This window comes from Buteo buteo, chromosome 3, assembly GCF_964188355.1.
Source record: "Buteo buteo chromosome 3, bButBut1.hap1.1, whole genome shotgun sequence".
Taxonomy (NCBI): domain Eukaryota; kingdom Metazoa; phylum Chordata; class Aves; order Accipitriformes; family Accipitridae; genus Buteo; species Buteo buteo.
Genome location: NC_134173.1, coordinates 42223176 through 42243871, shown reverse-complemented (window position 1 = coordinate 42243871; position 20696 = coordinate 42223176). Strand labels below are relative to the sequence as shown.

General features: G+C 38.9%; 1 protein-coding gene across 8 annotated transcripts in view; it reads left to right on the top strand.

Annotated features, from left to right (window-relative positions):
* The window catches only part of NCOA2 (nuclear receptor coactivator 2), a 198746-nt gene that overhangs the window by 141324 nt on the left and 36726 nt on the right, over positions 1 to 20696 (top strand). For all 8 annotated transcript variants that reach the window (XM_075023434.1, XM_075023426.1, XM_075023431.1 and 5 more), the window contains 7 exons: positions 1331 to 1434; positions 6359 to 6536; positions 7958 to 8143; positions 9624 to 9725; positions 9816 to 9956; positions 13373 to 13520; positions 15683 to 16952. In XM_075023434.1, the coding sequence (XP_074879535.1) occupies positions 1331 to 1434; positions 6359 to 6536; positions 7958 to 8143; positions 9624 to 9725; positions 9816 to 9956; positions 13373 to 13520; positions 15683 to 16952 (2129 nt within the window). The remainder of the gene's footprint in view (positions 1 to 1330; positions 1435 to 6358; positions 6537 to 7957; positions 8144 to 9623; positions 9726 to 9815; positions 9957 to 13372; positions 13521 to 15682; positions 16953 to 20696) is intronic.

The following is a 20696-nucleotide window of genomic DNA, read 5'->3' as shown; positions in this document are numbered from 1 at the left end:
TACTGCCAGCAAGTGATTGCTTGTGGGAGGACACCCAGGAGTTCTCAGAAGCAGTTCCTTTACTGTATGTCTAAGCAGCGTACATTCACGCTGACCTTATAACCTCTGCTAAAGAGAGAGTTCAGAGGAACTTTGGCTGCAGTATTGCAGATCTACAGATAGTGGAAAATACTGTACATTTAGGTACATTTCAATTTGTATGACTGATGCTTTAATTTTCACTAAGGGTGATTTTCCACAGGCCCTTTGCTTCATCCGCACCCAGTACTTTCAGTAATTCCTACAATGAATCTTGTTCTGGTTTATTGTTGTAGAAGGCATATATTCTTGTTATCATAATTCCAGCGTGCTTTCATGTTTATTAAAATAATCTATTGCATAATATTAAAAATAAAAGATCTTTAATTATTTTTAATATTCTAGATTGCAGTATAGCCCTAGATTTTACATAATTGCTCGAAAAATAATAAGAATGTTTTGAGTATAGAACTAGCAACAAAAAATTACTCATTTCATTAATGCACAATGTAGAACATTTATTTTGTATAGTGGTTTTATTACTTTTATTACTTCTCCCTTAAACACCAATATCATTCTTGGAATAGAAAAAAATAATACAGTCCATTACTTGATAGGAATTATAAACCCTCTTGATTTGAAAGTTCCAGTATGTATGAATATCCCTTACATTTAGAGTTGGGTATGATCTGTGATACTGTATATAACATATTGTAATATGTGTAGCATTATGCTCCAGAAACATTAAATCATTATTTTCTTGCCTGTGATTTTCAAAAACAGCACTTGAAATTGTATGTAGTTCTAATAACATACTGGTAAATAAGGCAGTACGAAAATTATGTGATAGTAAAAATGTGGGTGGAGGCATGGGAACAGAAATGAGACTGCTGTTTCTCAGTACTGAAACAGTAGATTGCGCACTTATGTTTTTCCTTCTAAATATAGCGATCGTGGAAAAGTTGTGCAGCTGTAAGCTTTGCATGCTCTTTTAGTTCAGTCTTTTAATACACCTTGGTCCTGGCTTTTGCTCATTGCACCTTCATAAAGAGCCCTTGTCTTTCCACAGTGTTATGTTATGTAGTTTAGTAAAATGTCTAGCAGAGAAACAACATTTGTGTCATAAAACTTCAAAACTGAGAACCAAATATACTAGTTATGCTTCTGTTGAATCATTATGGGAGACTATTTAATCTCATTTTCAGAATTGTTGCACTGCAACCGTTTCATAGCTAGTCTCAATACGCTGTGGGCTCTTACTGTGTCACTTAGCACTGCTCTGTCATTTAACACATAGTTTTCTTTATTGCAGAAAAAGCAGCAGCTGCTAATGAAGATGAAGTGCAAAAAGCAGATGTATCATCTACGGGTCAGAGTGTCATCGACAAGGATGCACTTGGACCAATGATGCTTGAGGTGAAAAGCACAAAATTCCTTTATTTAAGCCAGTTCTGCTCCCCCCTAGGATGAAGAGCAATGTAATGAAATGAAAAAGTGCAGTCAGAAGTTGCTGCAAAAGAATGGTCAAGAGAGATAAGCCATCCTGGCTACTTGGGATTATGTCATTTAAGAGCAGGCAGCATATTTCTATTGGATTCAGTGATGAAACTCTCTTTAACTGGGGGTGAGGAGAGGCAGAGAAAGAGGTAATTCTGCTTTGTAACACAGACAACTTGAGGGACTTCAGCTGGTAGTAAGTCTTGGGTGTCTGCATGTGCATGTTTTATTCATTCTAAACCACGACAGGTTTGGAAGACCTGTTGTACCTAAACATCGACTTACATATACAGTACTATACACGTGAATAATACTTCTTCTGAAATTGCATGTCATTGCTATACTCTTCTAATGGTTTGTCATTTTAGCACTGACAGCATGACTCTTCCCTCTAGAATAAGAAAATAATCCAGGAGAGCCTTTCAAGACATGTATTTCATTTTGTTCAGTTAAGATTTTTGTCTGATATTAGCTGTTATTTTGATATCCCCAAAGGCTGCATGGTTAACACCTAGCTTCTAAATGTATTAATAGTAATGTTGGGTAGGTATGTTATCTGGGATCCTAATGTCATATGCTGCCGTCCTTTGGCACTACTGCTTTATCTGCCTCAGCTCACTTGCAAACTGTTTATTCCTGTTCTGACTGTGGACTAACCTGTAAGGAAGAATAAATGTTACCTTAGATGAAACAAAACACAAACTCTGAATCAAGCTAAAGGAACCAACTTTGGCAGAAAAGTAATTATTCCGTCATTTCTGAATGTTGCAGGAACAAGATGCATGTTATAACAGTTTTAAGTATTTGCATTGTTTTTCATGATTTGTTAGATGAAAATACAATTTTCTGTACTACATATGAAATAAAGACTCCAAAATCACAGCACTAAACATAAGGAAGATTAGTCAGGTTGGAGTGAAAACATTCTTCTTTGAAAAGCGGGGGTAACAAATTAATTGATTTAATGTAATATTTATTATATGTGCTCACTGAATTGAATGTTGTTGGGTTTGCTATCAAACAAGGTTAAACATTCATCTCTTACATTGCTATGTTAAAATTTATCTTTAATTTCCTATTAATTTAATTGTAAGTACCTGTTTTAATCACAGGGAAAATAAGGATAAGATGATTTTTTTTTTCCTGGCTTATCTTGCATGATTGGCTACTGCAGCAAACATGGCATGTAAAATCACCCGTCTGTTCCATTATTCCATTTAATTTAGTTTTCTTTTGCAGTAAAACCATTGCTTATTAACAATGAAAGATTGTGGAACTAAATTAATAAGCCATGGTCCTTTTGCACCAAGAAACTTAAAAGGACTGAAAGTTGTTATACGTTTGTGGTGAAAAGACTACAGATACTTTCTTTGTGTCTTTATCTCCTTAAGGAAATGCAATTAAGTTATTTCATCTTTACAGAACCCCTTTATACAACCTCTTCAAAAACCCACCCTTTTCCATTGCCGAATAATAATTAAAATGGCCATGCTGATGAACAGTTTATTAGTTGATTTGGTTTAGAAATATAATCGTCTGTTTTTATTAAAGAATAAAACTGAAGAATCCCCAAAATAGTGTTTCCAGCTGAAGAAAGGGAGTAAAATTCATCATGCAGCTGCCTCTGAGGAATATTTTAACAGATTTCTTGGTTAAAGCATAAAGTAGATAAGAAGAGAGGGTGAAAAAGTAGTCAAGAGAGAGCTGACAACATCTCAAAGAACACAAATGTATTTTCTGTTCCAGTGTATCATCTAAAATAATATCTGTTCTCTTGTTTTCTCTTCCAGCATGTTGTCCGTTATTTGTTCCCCCATTGTCCCAATAGCTCTGAAGAAAAGTTGTTTATTGTGGTGGCATACAGCTGGGGACAGAATTAAGAAAATATTGCAAAAGTAGAAGCTTCCAAAAGATATAAGTGGCTTGGTGCATCAAATTGCTCAAAAGCCTGCTGCTGCTTACCTACAAGATTATTTTATTAATAGAATAGAAAGAAATGGGAGACTGGCATATAAGGCCCTGTGTTACTCCAGGCTCAGATGACCACTTCTGTGGTCAACCCAAGAAGCAGCTGTGAGGAAACAGCACAGAGCACTTGCCAAAGAAGTTGCCATAGTAGGAAACAGTAGGGAAAACTGCAGATTATTGTGGGATGCCAGTAACTCTCATAATCTCTTGCTTGCCATCTCTGCCTTTGAAAGTTTTCTCCAATAAACATCTGCTATGGTTTTGGTTTTGCAATCCCTTTGAATTGATGTAAGTGTGGACCGCTGCCAAGCAGAATGGTTCAGCCAAACCCACACCCTTCTGCCAGCTCTGAATGCCATGTGGTTTCATGGTGGACCAGTTCAGGGGACTGATGTGGCTAGCATCTTTTTTTTTCTTTTTTTTTTTCCTTGCATTAGTTTTCAGCCAACTCAGTTCTCTGGTCTAGCTCTTCATATCCTCCAACAGTACAGGGAGCTGTCATGATGTAGAAAGGACTAAACCAGAGGCCATGCTTACATTGGCTTCAAGCAGTGGTGAAATGCAGCCTAAGACATTAATCCAGAGCAGAGATGCTGATACAAAATTGTATTAGAGCCTCAATTAATTAAATCTTGTAAATCAGTGTTAGTTAAACTAAATACTAGTCAGCAGGAAAATGTCGTGAATGTTATGAAAGCAAATGGAAAGGAGGGACCTCTCCAAGAATGTGAATTAACAGGTGGAACCAAGAATGATCAGAAACAAAAAGAAAGCAATGATAAAAACAAAGCCAGAGATTAGAATTTGTGACAATTAACAGGAGAAAAAAAGACCTAGTTTATCTTAATTTAGAGGCAGTCAGGAAAAGTATATACCTGTACATTTATTTGTGGTTTGTTTTATTTTTTTATTTAAAAATAGAACAAACAAAGCATTTTGCAACCCTTGGCTCAGCCGCTCTGCTTGTGCGTTGTGCTTTCACTCTCTCTCCCCTTTAGCAGACTCCTTAACTAACTTAGTTTGGGAAGGACCCCTGGAGCTTGTGTAGTCCCGCCTCCCACTCCAAGCAGGTCTGGCTAGAGGGGGTGGCTCAAGTCTGAGTCCAGCCAAGGTTTGAATATCTCTGGGGAAGGAGATTTCACAGCCTCTTTGGGCAGCCTCTTCCCATATCTGACCACCTTCATGGTGAACAATTTTTTTTCTTGTATCTCCGCGAAGTTTCCTGTCTTGCAACCTGTGTCTGTTGCATCTTGTCCTTTCCTTGTGAACCTCTGAATAGAGCCTGGCTCTGTCTTCTCTTCAACCTTCTGCTAGGTGGCTCAAGACAGAAATAAGATGCCTCCTTAGCCTTCTCTTTTGTACTGTCTTGATTTGCTAACTGCTCAGTAGTGTACAATATTTTAATACGTATTTGTAGCCTGAGGACTTGAGAACTGCCTGCTAAGACCAACACACAAGTTGTACAGTATCCAAGTTTGGTCATATCAAAAATCCTGTATGCCTGTATATGCTTGCTAAGGCAGCTCCTCCTTGTTAGACTTTTGCAGTGAGCCAAGTTCAGGTTTAGTATGAATCCACTCGCTTTTAATTAACCCATAATGAATCATGGATGCCTGTTTTTCTGACTTGTTTCTGTCCCTGGAGATGCAATAACTAACAACTGTTCCAATGATTTCCCACCAATCCTTAGAGAGGTGAATAAATCAGGCAAAGCTGCAGAAGTCTGTATGGGTTAATTGTTAATTGAATGCTTAGACCAAAAGCTTTGGTGCTTTAAGTTTAAATGTATCCCCCTTTATGTGCTCATGTGACATAAAATTAGAGGGATGTATTCTGAAATATTTCTACCATCCACAATCATGCTTGCATCTTAAGGAAAAGAAAGTTTGCATGAGAAGTTCTTACCGATACTCAAATTGTTGCTTTATCCTCATCAGGTAGAAGTGATGTAGTATTTGGCTTAGGTTTCAGATAACATACAGGAGATATCTCAGAAAGAATGCTGCAGCTAGGTTTTCATCGTCACAAGAGGTAAGGGAGGAAACCAATCAGCAGAAATGACTAATTTAGACACTTCCGTGCAGAAACTTTTAAGTCCTTTGGAATACCATGGAGCTGAGTTGAAGAGGTCAAAGTCAGGTTCCTGTTCCCTGTGTGGATGATGTGTGGACTGAATTAAACTGATGTCAAATAAAAAAAACCGAAAGCAGTCCTGGGAGTAGGGACTAAAGCTGCCCCATCCATGCTGCTCACTGCCTGCTCTCAGCTCTCTTTGCCCTTCTCCGCTTTTAACCCCTCGTGTTCCTGGCTGCATGGGGCCTCACTGCTATGACGATGCACTGCTGGGGATGGGGAGAGAGCCTTTCTCTTTCTTTCTGCCAGTGTTTTCCTTGCCTTATGGCAGCACATCTTGTGATGTTTTCGTGGGATCAGTCTCCCTGTGCTGCATAGAGGAGTGAACAGGCTCTAGGTTTAGCAGAAACAGCTTCTGGTCCAGGTTTCTGACTTCACAGGCAGGCAGATAGGTAGAAACCTCTTCCATTATTTTTGTTTGTTTGCTTGGGGCGGGGGATTTGGGTTGTTTTCACGTGTGGATTTCATTATTTTGCAAGGTGTGCACCTTTCTGTGCTTTTACACTGGTTTGATATAGGTAAAATTAGATGCTCGGTCTGAAACGTGTCCTTTGCTATTACAGACAAAAATACAAGAACTGAGATGGATGCAGAAAGACTCAGCTATGTCTTCTGAAGGGAATATTTATTTTCTGGGTATCTTGTTGTTAATCTGATTGTTTGGTGTTGTGTGTTTCTCTCTCTCTCTCTCTCTTTTTTTCTCTTTCTCTCTCTCTTTCTGCCTTTTTTTTTTTTCCTTTAGGCCCTAGATGGGTTCTTCTTTGTAGTGAACCCAGAAGGTAATGTTGTGTTTGTTTCTGAGAATGTGACACAGTACCTAAGGTACAACCAAGAAGAGCTGATGAACACAAGCATATATAGCATCCTGCATGTAGGGGACCACAATGAATTTGTCAAAATCCTGCTGCCAAAATCTTTAGGTATATATCTTTTCCTCATATCATACCATTACTTATTTAACTTCGGTTTCATAAATCAGCGTTTCAATAACTTAAGTTAATGTCCTTCCACTACTTACAGTTTCATCATATATACTCTATTTATTTTTAATGTATATAAAGGCTGTATGAATGATTAATATTATTCTCAAAAGCATCCTCCGCTCTTTTCAGATTCTTCTTTGTTAAAATTACTGTTAGTAACTCATGTTAGCTGATATTTTTAATGGATCTCTGGAGTGAATCACTAAAAGACAGCATTAGCTATATGAACTCTGTTAGTTCTCTGTCTAGGCTGGTTATTCTAAGAATGGCCCAAGAAAGGGGGAATATAAGAGAAAAATCAGAAAACTCCTTATGCTACAATTCTTATTTCAGTGTTTTTAGTCTCACCAATATTTACCCCTATCTTTCAAAAACTGTTTTTGTTAGTTGCAGCCATTTTTTGATTCATATTAATATTGGTTTTAATGTCATTGGTTTTTTGAGGACATGAAAAGAAAGAGAAAGTCAATACTGGGCACCTAATTTACTCACAGCAGTTTAAAAATTATTAGGCAATTCACTTTAGCATTTTATGACTTTACTTATAAACCCCTGAAGAATCAAAAATGTAAATGGCTAAGCTCCATAAATTACTGCCTTTATTACATTTTATGACTGAAGAGGGCAAGTGAAGAGTATTTTAAATATGACCCTGCTATTTCCTTATGTGGTGTTACATTCATTCGCTCTGAGTGATGTCCAGTACCTATATTTGTACATCTCAGGATTTTGTTTCCTTTTTTACTTGTCTTAAGCACTGTGTTAGGCTTTAGTTTTATCCATCACTGCACCCAGGTCATTCTCATCCCTTCAGTCTTTCCCATTGTAGCTGAGACTATGAGTTTCAATACATTCCCAATTGTGTTGCTTCCTGTTATTATAAATGCATATTAGTTTCTTTTCTTTCTATTTATAATCTGGACACAGATTTTTATACAATGCTGCTGCCTCTTTTGTATTAATCACTTTTAAATTCACTGGACAGATCCTACATACTGCCTTATGTCTTCCAGGCACATAAATTAACTTGATCTACCCCATAGGCTTTACACTGTCCTGTATAACTTTTACATGCACCAATATTTAGACTCTTATCCTGCTTTTCTACTATGTCATTATAAGTCACTTGAAACAAACATGATAGCTGAACAAATCAGCAGTGCTCTTAAAATCTGAGAATTTTTTAAATTACCTTGTTATGTGCTGGTTTGGGCTCTAATATTAAAAATAGATTGTTGTTGTTAAATGAGCTTGTTTCCCGACCAGTCTGCAAAGCACCATGATTAATTTCCTGTGGATAAGCAGCAGAAATGACTGCTACCAGATTTATCTCACTATATGATCTTTGCTTTGCTCAGTGAACGGAGGATCTTGGTCTGGTGACACTCCTAGGCGTAATAGCCATACCTTTAATTGTCGGATGCTGGTAAAACCTCTTGCCGATTCTGAAGAAGGCCATGATAACCAGGAAGCACATCAGAAGTACGAAACTATGCAGTGCTTTGCTGTTTCTCAACCAAATTCCTTCAAGGAGGACGGTGAAGGTAATTACCGCTTTCAATTTCTGTTAGTATTTTCTCTTTCCATGCTGTTGTGGGTCAGCAGTTTCAGTGCAGTTGATGAAGTGAGGTAAAGTTGATAAAGTGGCTTCTAAATATTGAAAAATGGAAAAATTGTAAGTTTTTTTTCTTTTTTATTTAACTGTAGAAGTGTACTTTCATCTTGGATTATGATTGTATACACTTGCATGCACCTGTTTGTTAAACCAATGTAATTGAAATTGAGAGAAACTCTGTTTACCTTAAAGAGTGTCATGGTTTAACCCCAGCCGGCAGCTAAGCACCACCCAGCCGCTCGCTCACTCCCCCGCAGGTGGGATGGGGCAGAGAATTGGAAGAATAAAAGTGAGAAGACTTGCCGGCTAAGATCAAGACAGTTGAACAGGCAAAGCAAAAGCCACGCATGCTAGCAAAGCAAAACAAGGAATTCATTCACCACTTCCCATGGGCAGGCAGGTGTTCAGCCATCTCCAGGAAAGCAGGGCTCCATCATGCATAACGCTGACTTGGGAAGACAAATGCCATCACTCTGAACATCCCCCCTTCCTCCTTCTCCCCCCAGCTGTATATGCTGAGCATGATGTCATATGGTCTGGAATATGCCTTGGGTCAGTTGGGGTCAGCTGTCCCAGCTGTGCCCCCCCAGCTACTCGCTGGTGGGGTGGGGTGAGGAGCAGAAAAGGCCTTGGCTCTGTGTAAGCACTGCTCAGCAGTAATGAAAACATCCCTGTGTTATCAACACTGTTTTCAGCACAAATCCAAAACACAGCCCCATACCAGCTACTGTGAAGAAAATTAACTCTACCCCAGCCAAAACCAGCACAAAGAGATATCCTAGTTTTATATCACTGCAAGTGTAAGAAGAATGTAGCTGACTGGGAGGAAAGTTTCAGTGGGCAATTTTTTGAGTTCTTAGAATTTGAAGACAATCGTGGTTCACAATTTCCTTTACCATTTCCTACTTCAGCAGGTAAATTTCCTCAGATTGTATTTTAAGTATTCAGATAAGTAAAAATGGCTTATTATGAAGCTGCTTTCTCAGGGACAGCAAGCATTTAGGGCGTGTTTAAGAAATGTGGCTTAGAAGGTATGAAATGGTGAGTGTTGAAAAAATGTGCCCTCTGTGCATGCAGTATATTCTTTTTTTATTACTTAATCTCCTGAGTGGTTGAGCTACTATAGATGTATGCATAAACACGTGCCAATAATTATGGACTGTGGTGGAGTCCTTGATAATTTTTCTTCTAAAAAAAGAAAACAAACCCACCTCTGATGTACTGTTTAATGTTGTAGGAGATAATGAAGATGTAAACCCACTGAGTTCTGTCTGTCCTTTTATTGGTACAAGATCTATTTTTTTGGTCCAAAAACATTTGAAGAACTTTTTAAAAATATTTCTGAATTCTTTATGGAAAGAAAATCTTCTTCCTCTTTACAAATTACTGAAGTAACATTTTTCTTTAAGATTTGCAGTCTTGCTTGATTTGTGTTGCAAGAAGAGCTCCAATGAAGGAAAGACCACTTCTTCCTTCATCAGAGAGCTTTACTACTCGCCAGGATCTACAAGGTATTGTGAAATAGGATTTTTTAATATTCCCTCCCCTTCCCCCCTCCCCAAAGGGGAAGTTGCTGTAACAAATGTTTTACCTAATATCAGGCAAAATAACTTCACTGGACACAAGTACCATGCGAGCAGCTATGAAACCTGGCTGGGAGGATTTGGTGAGAAGATGCATTCAGAGGTTCCATTCGCAGCACGAGGGAGAAGTATCTTTTGCCAAGAGGCATCACCAGGAAGGTTAGGTTTCATATTTTTAGCACTTCCTATATTTAAACTGTTCGTCATTTGTATCTCTTGGTTGTGTTCTCTTCGTTATGTTTACATGGAACAATCAAGGGCTACTGACAGTCCCTTTTTCAAGCTGGTTTGCCTAACACACTGATGGCTCTCTCTACAGAGGTTTTGTACCTTTCCCCCTGTTTGTTTTAGCCTGCTTGTTATAACTGCCGTATTGCAGGGTGCTTTCAAATTGTCACAATTACTTTAGAAAGACAGACCCTTGCTTGTTGCCCACCAGAACATTCACTACCCATCATTCTTCAGAACCTCATTTCATGCATTGCAGTTCATCGACCTGTATTCCTTTTCTCTACAAAAATGGACTTTCACTGTCACATTTCCTGTGAGAAACACTCAGTGTGAATTATCAAAGATACAGCACTCATACTATCTGGAAACCTACATTGTTGTACTATATCTGGCTGATAAGTGTTATAGGATTACACCACAAGCACATCTACTCAGTCAAGATTATGATAGGTAAGATGTAGGAGAGTACTGCACTGTGAAAGGTTCCCAGTGAGGTTTCTGTGGTAGTGACTGGGTGAGGATTTTTCTTTTCATAAAACCCTGATACTGCTAATGCTAGTAACACAGATTCAAATTACTAAAAGCAAATAACCCTTTCTAGTCCACAGGAAAGTCTGTTCAAAACCAGTGGGGAATAACTGGAACATTTCCAGTGCAGGAGCATCATTCTTTGGGTTCATGTTTGTAGAACAGGGTTTACAGCTGGCCTGTAACAAATAGTTGGCATGGTCATTAAACAACTGGCATGCTGTCTTGGAAACTAAATTGTAACTGGAATCTCAAATTATTCCACCAGATACACACACACACACAAAACAAAAACAAACAAACAAAAAAAGAAAAGCAAAAAAAGAAAAGAAAAGCTTTAGTCATGCAGCATTAGTTAAATATTCTTAATATGTTCTGCTTTCATGAAACCTTCAGGTTTCATTTTGGGAATGGGGGGAGCACAGAGATGCTGTGATATTTTAGATGACATCTTTTGGGGTATATACAGTAGGAGTGCTAAAAGTTCACAGCCTTACGCTGTGATTTCAGACAGAACTGAAGAAGGTAGTATGCAATTAAAGTTACAGCAGGGGTGTAGAGAGCAGTTTCAGGCAAGGACCTGTCTGTGCCATAGGTGATTTAGGAGTTTCTGTTATGGCATCCAGCCACTTGTTACTTCAGTCCTCTTCAAATTATTCCTGACCAAATTAGCAGCTCTGACATCCAGTGCCGAGGTTTGAGTGGGTCCTCTCTAAGCTATCTGTGAAGTGATAAAAACATATGTGTTTTGGAATTTACACTGTATCATTTTGCAGGAGAGGCTTAGGATCGTCATACAAACTGTAGAATTAGTCTAAACGAGACGGCTCTTTACTTCTTCTGGAAGTGAAGAGAGTGAGTGATAAGAGGAGGAGGAAAAACCTGTGGAATTGCTCTGCTGCAAAAGATCCAGCACTAGAGAGGAAAAATGGCTGAAATGTTTCCTTCCCCTGCTCCGCAGCATGGAGAAGAAAAACAAGGCATACCTTAGGCAGTCATCTTTGCACTTGACTGAGGAACCCCTTGCATTTTTTTAAGTCATTATGGTTGAGAATAGAAGCAAAGACAGGAATGGTCTCCTACATGTAATTCAGTGTTACAGTGTGAAAAAATAATCAGGATTAGCTTGATAAACAATAAAAACTGCAAAACTTTCAAATTAACTCTCAGTATAAAGTACAAAATATATGGTAAGTTTTTATTGGCCACAGTCAGAAAAATAGCATTTCCTCAAGAGGAATACGGAAACATTCTTGTTTGCTTAAAGAATTAGTTTGGAAAATGATTTAAGTAGAGATTTCACTTGTATCCTGTTGGCATTGAATACTGGAATTTCCTGATGTGGTATATGCTAAAGTTAAGAGCTTTGGACCTTCTGGTGCCCAAAGGTTAAACTGAAACAATGACATACCTAACAGTGAAATTTTGCTTTGTATTGTTTCACAGTTGTAGGGTTTTGTTTTTCTTTACATTTTTACTCTGAAAAACCCCTTCTGGTTGTTTAAATTGTGCTTCCTGTTTTCTCACTGCCTAAATAATACTTTAAAACCTTGCAGAACAATATATAACAGTGGGGGGGACAGGGAAGGAAAGCAATCATAACCAGTCCTGCAAGGCTGAAAATCTGGTAGCTCTGTAGAGGAGACTATTTAATAAAGCCACACTTGGAAAACCGTGTCATTTCATTACAACAGGAAATATTGAAAGACAAGCAATGAAATGAAGATCAGATGATACTCTTAATTAAAAAAAAAAAAGAAAGAAAACCAAAACCACAGAAAATGTGTATGTATGAAAAAATAGGAAATTAAAAGTATTTGTAGTTCTTCATTCCTGTTTTTTCCCTAAACAATTATATGAAAATTCTGAAGTATTTCCCTCCTGCCATATCTGCAATCCTAACATAATAGCTTTTGGACTAGGAATTGAAAATGATCACACTTGTTTCATTGATGGCAAAAAGTGAACAGTAGAATGAATGTTTGGAGATTTGCTTTTCCATAACATGATTTTCATTTTTAAAGAAATGTCACAGGGGTCTACAGAAGTTAGAGAACTGAATTTGCTGAAGTTCAGATTTACACTGAAAACTTAAGGGCTGCAGAATATGTGCAGTGAAGTAAACCCCAAACCTGAAATGCAGTCATATCTAACACTGGGGAAGGATAGCACAGCCCCAGTTTTGGTTTAGGTATTTGTATTGTAATTTGTTTGAGCTGTGTATTTTTGTATTGGTTCTTTAAAAAGTAATAATTTCTTGTTCCAGTTCTTCGTATTTTTAATTGTTCCCATGTAAGAGATTTATGTACTTTTAAAATTAAAGTAGTGAGAGTAACTGTTAGAAGATAATTTAAGTAGGCAATAAGGAGGAAAAGATACAGGCTAATGGAAACAGGTGATCTGGAAACTAAAGGCATTTATATTAATCATCATGATCTATATGATACAGATGAAAAAATGTATGAGGAACAAAAGGACTTAGACACATATTTGATGAAAAGTGAAATAGATGTCGAGGACTTCTTGGTCTACTCCTGAAACACTCTGTATTTCATAGTATCTGTCCTGTTATTGCTGTCACTCCTTGTAAGTTTTCTTTTGATCACCCTACAGTATGTGGGATCCTTTATTTTATATGCATCCCATCTATTTATTTTCAGAATTTTTCTTCTGTTTGTTTGTTTGTTTGTTTGTTTTATTAACACAGTGTCTGTGGTATCAGTGCTGGTGGATTTAGAACATCAGATGTTGAGCAGCTAAGTTACCTGTACTATAGTTTCTCATTATTATAATTCTGTCATTTTGCTTGCTTGCAGTGCTGAGGCAGGGACTGGCGTTCAGTCCTGTTTATCGGTTTTCCTTGTCTGACGGCACTATCGTTTCTGCCCAAACGAAGAGCAAGCTCATCCGTTCTCAGACGACTAGTGAACCTCAGCTTGTAATCTCCTTGCATATGCTTCACAGGTAATCCTGACTGGTTTATTACATCCACACTCTGCAGAGAGACAGGGAAAGGAAAAAGGTGCCAAACCAAATAGATTGTTTAAGGCTGATAGACATTCAGTTGACTTAGAGCTGATAGCATGAAAACAAAATAAGTTTTTTAATTCAATGCTTGCAGCAGGAAAAGACTAAAATTATTTCAGGACCTACAAATGGTGTGCTGGATTTTCACATCAAGACCTTCCATTAAACATAGAAAATTTCCTTTAATCTCATGCTTTTAATTTCAGTATTTTAATTTCCTGTATTTTGCATAGTAGACACAAGAAACTTTCCAAATGTAATTAAATCTAGAAAACTTTGAAGGATTAAATTCCTGTAGTTCACAGTTACATGTTGGGCCTGGGTCTTCTTTAAAGAACATGCTGTGATTATTAGAACTGCATTTTAGACAAACTGCATATTTTTAACTCCTTGTCTCTCTTCATTCCTTGTCTTTTCTGGTGCTTGGAGTAGTGGCTATCACATGTCCATTCCTGACAAATCCACCACTGTTAGGGTGGTTTTTTTTTAAAAAGACACAGGCAATACTATGTTAAAGTCAAGGATAAGTAATCACTGACCTCAGATCTTCAACGTAAAATTTGAATTCAGTCATTGCATATATTTGTGTCAGATTTTGTTTCAGGTTTTATTTGTTGATTATAATTACAATGCTGTTTTCCCTGTATCGCTATTTTGACAGGAAGAAAACAGCGTATTTAAAACTGAAACCATTTTACAGAGATTGTAGATTTGGAAATTGACCTGATCGAAAGCTGTCTGAGATTTGTTTTGTTTGGATTGCTGAATATACTTGGTATTTCATGAAGTGCTAAATTTTAAATTTAAAAAAAACACCATTAAGTTAAAAATGGTGCTTGCAAATATTCTTGCTTTTTTTAGCAGAACACTGGTACTATTGTATTTGTGATAATGTTTTAAAAATCCACTTCTCTTTTTATAGCTAATGTTGTTCACCTTTGCCTTTATACCTAAGGTAACAAATGCAGAGTAACAAGCTTCACTACTCTGTGTGCTTCAGTCTTCTCATGCTTTAGCAAAACGCAAAGGTTTATCTGCACTTACCTTGTGGAACTAGAAATGGTTTTCGTCTCATTGAAAATACATATTAGGAATGTTCCACTAGTATTTGGTTTTCGAAGTCCAGAGTTGATTTGATTTTTCTCAGAACCTCTTTTTTTTTCTTCCTAATCTACTTGACTCTGTCTTTTTTACAGCTTTTAGCATTTGGGAATATGTCTGATTTTTCAGATTTAAGTTTTAGCACAGAAGTAAAAAGTATATCGCATCCTCCCATAAACTAATTAAAATCTACTGAGGAAAACAGAATTGACCTTCAGGTGTTCTCACAAGAGCTTTTTCTGTGTGTGTGTGTGTCTCTTCTGTTTCCTCCGTCATACAGCCTATATCTCTAAAATACGAGTTTCAGCAACTTATATATGCGTGGGTTTTTTTCTTTCTTCTCTTTTCCTAAATGCCTGTGCAGTGCTGGATTGCTAACAGACTGTTCCCATTCTGAAGTAGTATCCAGTAGTTCTCTTGACTCACATGCTGTTTTGGAGCAGTATCGAAATACTCTGGCAGTATAGAAATACAACTTTTTCAACTTTCTTTTCACAGTGAACTTGGTGGGCAAATAGCCCACTCCAGCCTTGTGGTGGGGCTAACTCATAGGAATTCAAAACTCCAGCAAACAGCTGTCCATAGCTGCCTTGTAAAACATGTATTTGGGTCATATGTTTCAGATGAAATTTCTGTCAGTTCTAGAAAAGTTCTAGCTTTTGCCGAATTGTAGAGAAGAGATATACATTAAAGGGAGAGAGTCTGAAATTGTAACCTATCTGCATTTCCAATGACTGTCATTTAAATGAGGTATAATTTTGTTTTTCCTCTCTTCCACTGATTTGTTAATGAGGTACTGAAGAACCATACTGTTAATGTGCAGCCGTGTTGAGAGTTGCATATCACTTTTGTCAAATTGTCAATTTGTTTTTAATTGTAGGTTTGTTGTGTTATTTTAAAGCAAGGGTTGGGGTTTTGCTTCTTTTTCTGTAATGTAATTGCAAGTTGGCCACTGTCATTTTAGCTAATGGGTTGTTTTTCTTCCCCTTGCCACATAGAGAGCAGAATGTCTGTGGAATGAATCAGGATTTGACTGGACAAGGAATGGGGAAGATATTGAACCCAATTAGTTCCAGCAGCCCTGCCCATCAGGCCATGTGCAGTGGGAACCCAGGTCAGGATATGACCATCAGTAGCAATATAAATTTCGCCATAAATGGCCCAAAGGAACAAATGGGCATGCCAGCAGGCAGGTTTGGTGGTTCAGGGGGAATGAACCATGTGTCAAGCATACAAGCATCCGCTCCTCAGGGTAGTAACTATGCACTAAAAATGAATAGCCCCTCACAAAGCAGCCCCGGCATGAACCCAGGGCAGCCAAACTCCATGCTCTCCCCAAGGCATCGTGTGAGCCCTGGAGTGGCAGGAAGTCCTCGCATCCCACCCAGCCAGTTCTCCCCTGCAGGAAGCTTGCATTCGCCCGTGGGAGTCTGCAGCAGCACAGGAAATAGCCATAACTACACCAACAGTTCCCTGAACGCACTTCAGGCCCTCAGTGAGGGCCACGGCGTTTCTCTAGGATCGTCGTTGGCTTCACCTGACCTAAAAATGGGAAATTTACAAAATTCCCCTGTGAATATGAATCCTCCCCAGCTAAGCAAGATGGGAAGCCTGGACTCTAAAGACTGCTTTGGACTATACGGGGAGCAATCAGAAGGTACAACTGGACAAACAGAGAGCAGCTGCCATTCAGGAGAACAGAAAGATAATAGCGATAGCAGCATGCCACCGATTGTCAGTGGCGAGAGACCTGATGGACAGAATAAACTGCACGACGGAAAAAGCCAGACAAAGCTCTTACAATTGCTGACCACCAAATCGGATCAGATGGAGCCTTCGCCTTTGTCCAGTACCATGGGAGACGTTAGCAAGGACTCCACAGGAGGGTTGCCTGGGTCTGGTTCAGCACACGGAACCTCGCTCAAGGAGAAGCATAAAATTTTGCACAGACTATTGCAGGACAGTAGTTCTCCTGTAGATTTGGCCAAGCTCACAGCAGAGGCCACAGGCAAAGAACTGAACCAGGAGTCCAGTAGCACAGCTCCTGGTTCAGAGGTGACTGTTAAACAGGAGCCAGCGAGTCCTAAGAAGAATAATAATGCACTACTTCGCTACTTGCTAGATAAAGATGATACTAAAGATATTGGTTTACCAGACATACCCCCAAAACTGGAGCGGTTGGACAGTAAGACAGACCCTTCCGGTAGCACAAAGTTAATAGCTATGAGGACGGAAAAAGAAGAGATAAGCTTTGAGCCTAACGAACAGGTAAGCAAATCTTTGCATTACGTGTGAATGAGATGTTCTAGGCCTGCATTCCTGCCATCTGACTTCCTCCAAGAGTAATTTCTTGACACTTCAGGAGGCTGTTACCTGTCTTTTGAAATCCAGTCTTCACTCAGCTTTCCAGTGAGAGTTACTAAGTTGCGATTGTCACTCTGTCTAAAAGAACAGACTCTGACTGGGAGGAGACGGTAACGCAGAGACCGAACGCTGGGGAACCTTTCCCGGATGATAATCAGACAAAGAGAAAATACTTGTAACTGCTGGTTAATGCTAACTTATTGACAGCTTTTCCCATAGGTTGTTGTTGAACTTTGGTGTGCTAGATGGGCTCTTGACCTAGCCCAGCATAGCTGCTACTCTTCTCCTATGTGTAAAGCAGGTTCATGCTCAAGGACAAGAGTTGTTTGAAAGGACTGATACCGACTTTGCATTAGTGGTCTTTGTGCTATACTTGATCTGCAAATTAAAATCAAGGCAAATAGGCTTCCCTTGTTTCTGTGCCAGTTAGAGGGGTTTTGTTGTTGGGGTTTTTTTTACTTAAAAATTTTTTATATTCAGGCCCAAGTTCCCATGGATGAGTAATTGTTCAGTGCAGAGATCACGTCTCCCTGTGCAAGGTTATCTGCATTGAATTTTGCATTCAGAATTTTTTCTCGTTCTGTGCAAAATTGCTTGTTGCACTGCTGCCCAACATACTAATAAACTGTATGTTGTTAGGACCTATGGTAAAAGTGTTATTTCACTGGCTTTCATGCAGAATTCACTTTCAAAAAGCACCAGGTTTACATCACCCAGAATGCTCCAATTTTCAGAGCTTTGCAAGAAAAAGGGACGCAGCAAAAGCAATTTGCTCCTTCAATATTACTGTTTAGTTTATTTATAAAATGGGTAATTACAATATCAGTTTTAGTATAAGGCATTTTCTGTGGAGTTTATAACTAGCTGGAGTTAATGATCCTTTGCTTTGTCCTACGCTATCAGCTCTCATAGGTGGTCATTAATCCCTGGGCAGTGCCCTGTGCATGAAGCCTTAGTTTGTAAATCATGATCAGATTGTACACTGTGCAAACATTCATGACTCTCATTCACAGCAATATCCTTCACTTTTGTTTATTTTTGTGAATCTATTGTATTTTTATTATGGTGTGTACATAAATACATCATTTTTTATCTTTTCTATGTTGTATGTTGAGGCTGAGGAGGGATAGACAACATTTTCTTAGCCCTAAGTCACAGCATTGGATTTTGTTTTTTACTTTGCCCTTTCAGCAGTCTCTAACCAGTAGACAGTTCTTTCAACAGTGGTTATAACCACAAAACGTAGAGGCCAAACATGCCACTAGAGTGTGGACACAGCATTGTTAAAATCTCAGTTATCCAGGCGTCTCCTAAGGTTACTTCACTTCTTCTGTTTCAACAGAATTTGACAGCTATTGCCATTATGTAGGAGCAATTGTGGTTTTTCAATCCTGCCCATGCTTTAGAGGGAAACTGAGCCAAATTACACTAATATCTACAGGGATTTATTCTCAAGCCTGGATGTTCGTTTAGTTCTGAATACAGCTGCTATTTTGTAGTGCCTGTAGAGGGATGGCTTAGATTCTCCATGAGAACTTATGCTTTGTTAGGTTAGAAAAACACAGATATCAAGAAATTCACAGCTAAACTGGCAAGAATAAACGATTTTTAAAATATCTAATAGATTTCAATTCCTAGTTCAGATCCTACACTTTGAAGTCAATACTGCATTGAAAGCAGAGATCCTTCAGTCCTCAGTATGTGATACTGGACAAGAATGTAGAATTTGGTAATCACCGAAAAAATTACGGCCCTCGAAGTAGATCAAAATTATGGCCTGCAGATGGTTTACTCCCCAAGATTTAAATTTCTAAAAGAATTAAAATTTCCTCTTTCATGATCTCTGTGGAGTAGACAAGAAATAGCTTACCTTGTGAACCCATTCGCAAAGAGCAGGTTTCGTCCCCTCTAGAAGTTAGCTGTCTAGTCCAAGGTAGTCCTACAACCTCCTTTTATCATTGGTAGAAAAATACTCCAGGATTTTTTTTTGTCTTACCCTAATGTGTGTCTAAAATAGGGAAGGTAAGCTGCTTTCTAATGATGTTCCCATTGACTAGTGGTAGCCTAGATGGCTAGCTTAAACTAGCTGCCTTACTTTTTCGTGACTCAAGATAGGCAAGTTGTGTCTCACCCTAAATGTAAACATGTAACTATAAGACTAACTTTAAAGAAAGAGACTTCAGTGTCTACAAGCATTGCCAACCTCAAGCATTTGAAAATCAGGTCCCCAGTGTTATGAACTTTGTAAAGTGAATAGTCTATTCATTTTTTATTTTTAGGCTTCATGTTTCTGAGGTCAGGGGAGGGATTTGAGGGGGTTGGAGTATGGACTATGGATGTATTGCCTTTTCTTCAAATTTGAAGACAGAGATTGTGTCCCAGCAGGGAGGGAACCAGAGGTACAAGAAGGTCCAGGAGTTGGGGCTGTTCAGAAAACCACAAAGTAGTACAGGAGTCATGATAAAGTGGTAAGGCCTGAAGTGCTTGGGCTTTCTCAGCGCCAAGGTGAGAAGCCAGTCCTGCAGCTGTGATGGAAGACTGCTGGATAATGACAGAAGGGCTTTTGTTGCTCCCATTGGTTGTAAACAGAGTTTTAAAACCTACTTAAAATGCAGTGAAACCTGGAGCTGAATAAACAGGAGAAGTCCAATGTGGAGTAGGAGAGGAAATGGTGGGGAATATAAAATAATGTAAGCGTTTATCTAGCTGAAGGCCAGGCCTTTAAACAAATAACCACTTTACCCCAATTATAAAATCACTGAAAATATTTAGCATCAAAAACTCTTCAGCTTTGGAAGACGGTCTCCCACAGGAAGTGCTCATTGCCTAAATTTAGATCAAAGCTGGAACTATTTAGTACAAGACTAGAACACAGATTCTTGTGCTAAATTCTTCCATCCTCCTGCATCCTCCCCCCCCCTCTTCTTCCTCCCGTATGTAAAAATTAGCCATGTGCTTGTGTTACCTATTTTGCAGGTTTATTTAAAACTTCTCCTCCCCGAGGAATGTTGTATTTTTAAGTAATTAGTCACTGGAGTGTGCAGTTTCTCTGGAAACTGCAATGGAGCAGCAGTGGGATGGCCTCTCCAAGGGGGATCAGGGTGTTGGGAGGCAGCAGAGCCATTACGTTTTCTCCTTTTACTTTTGGTGTGACTTTCTGAGCAGGAAATTCTTTGAAGTGCTCCACTGTACTAAAAATAGCAGTCTTCTAGGTAGTGTGTTTAAACATACACTTCTGCAGAGAGCAGCAACTGACAGGAAGCCTTTCTCAAATGGCAGAGAATTATTTCCAGTGCCGCCGTACCTTTTTTCCCTTCCTTGGTGGGATGATGGTTATCAAGCTCTATTAGGCTGATTGCTGTTCCAGTTAAGGCAGCTGTGGGGGAGAGGATGAAAGAGACCTGCTGGGGAGGCTCAGCGGAGCTTTTCCTACAGCACCAACAGTCGTAGGACTGTTGATATCGAGCACCACCAGTGCTCGTACCTTTCTCCACTATTAAAAAGGGAAGGCAGTGGAAACATGAGTCCTGATTTGCCACGGATCTGTTTTATAGGGTGTCTCTCAGCAGTAAGCCTGCCTTCTCCCGCTCTCCCTGCCAGCCTATCAGCGGCTGCAGGGCTGCAAGGTGGGACTTCGTCCTGCACCTT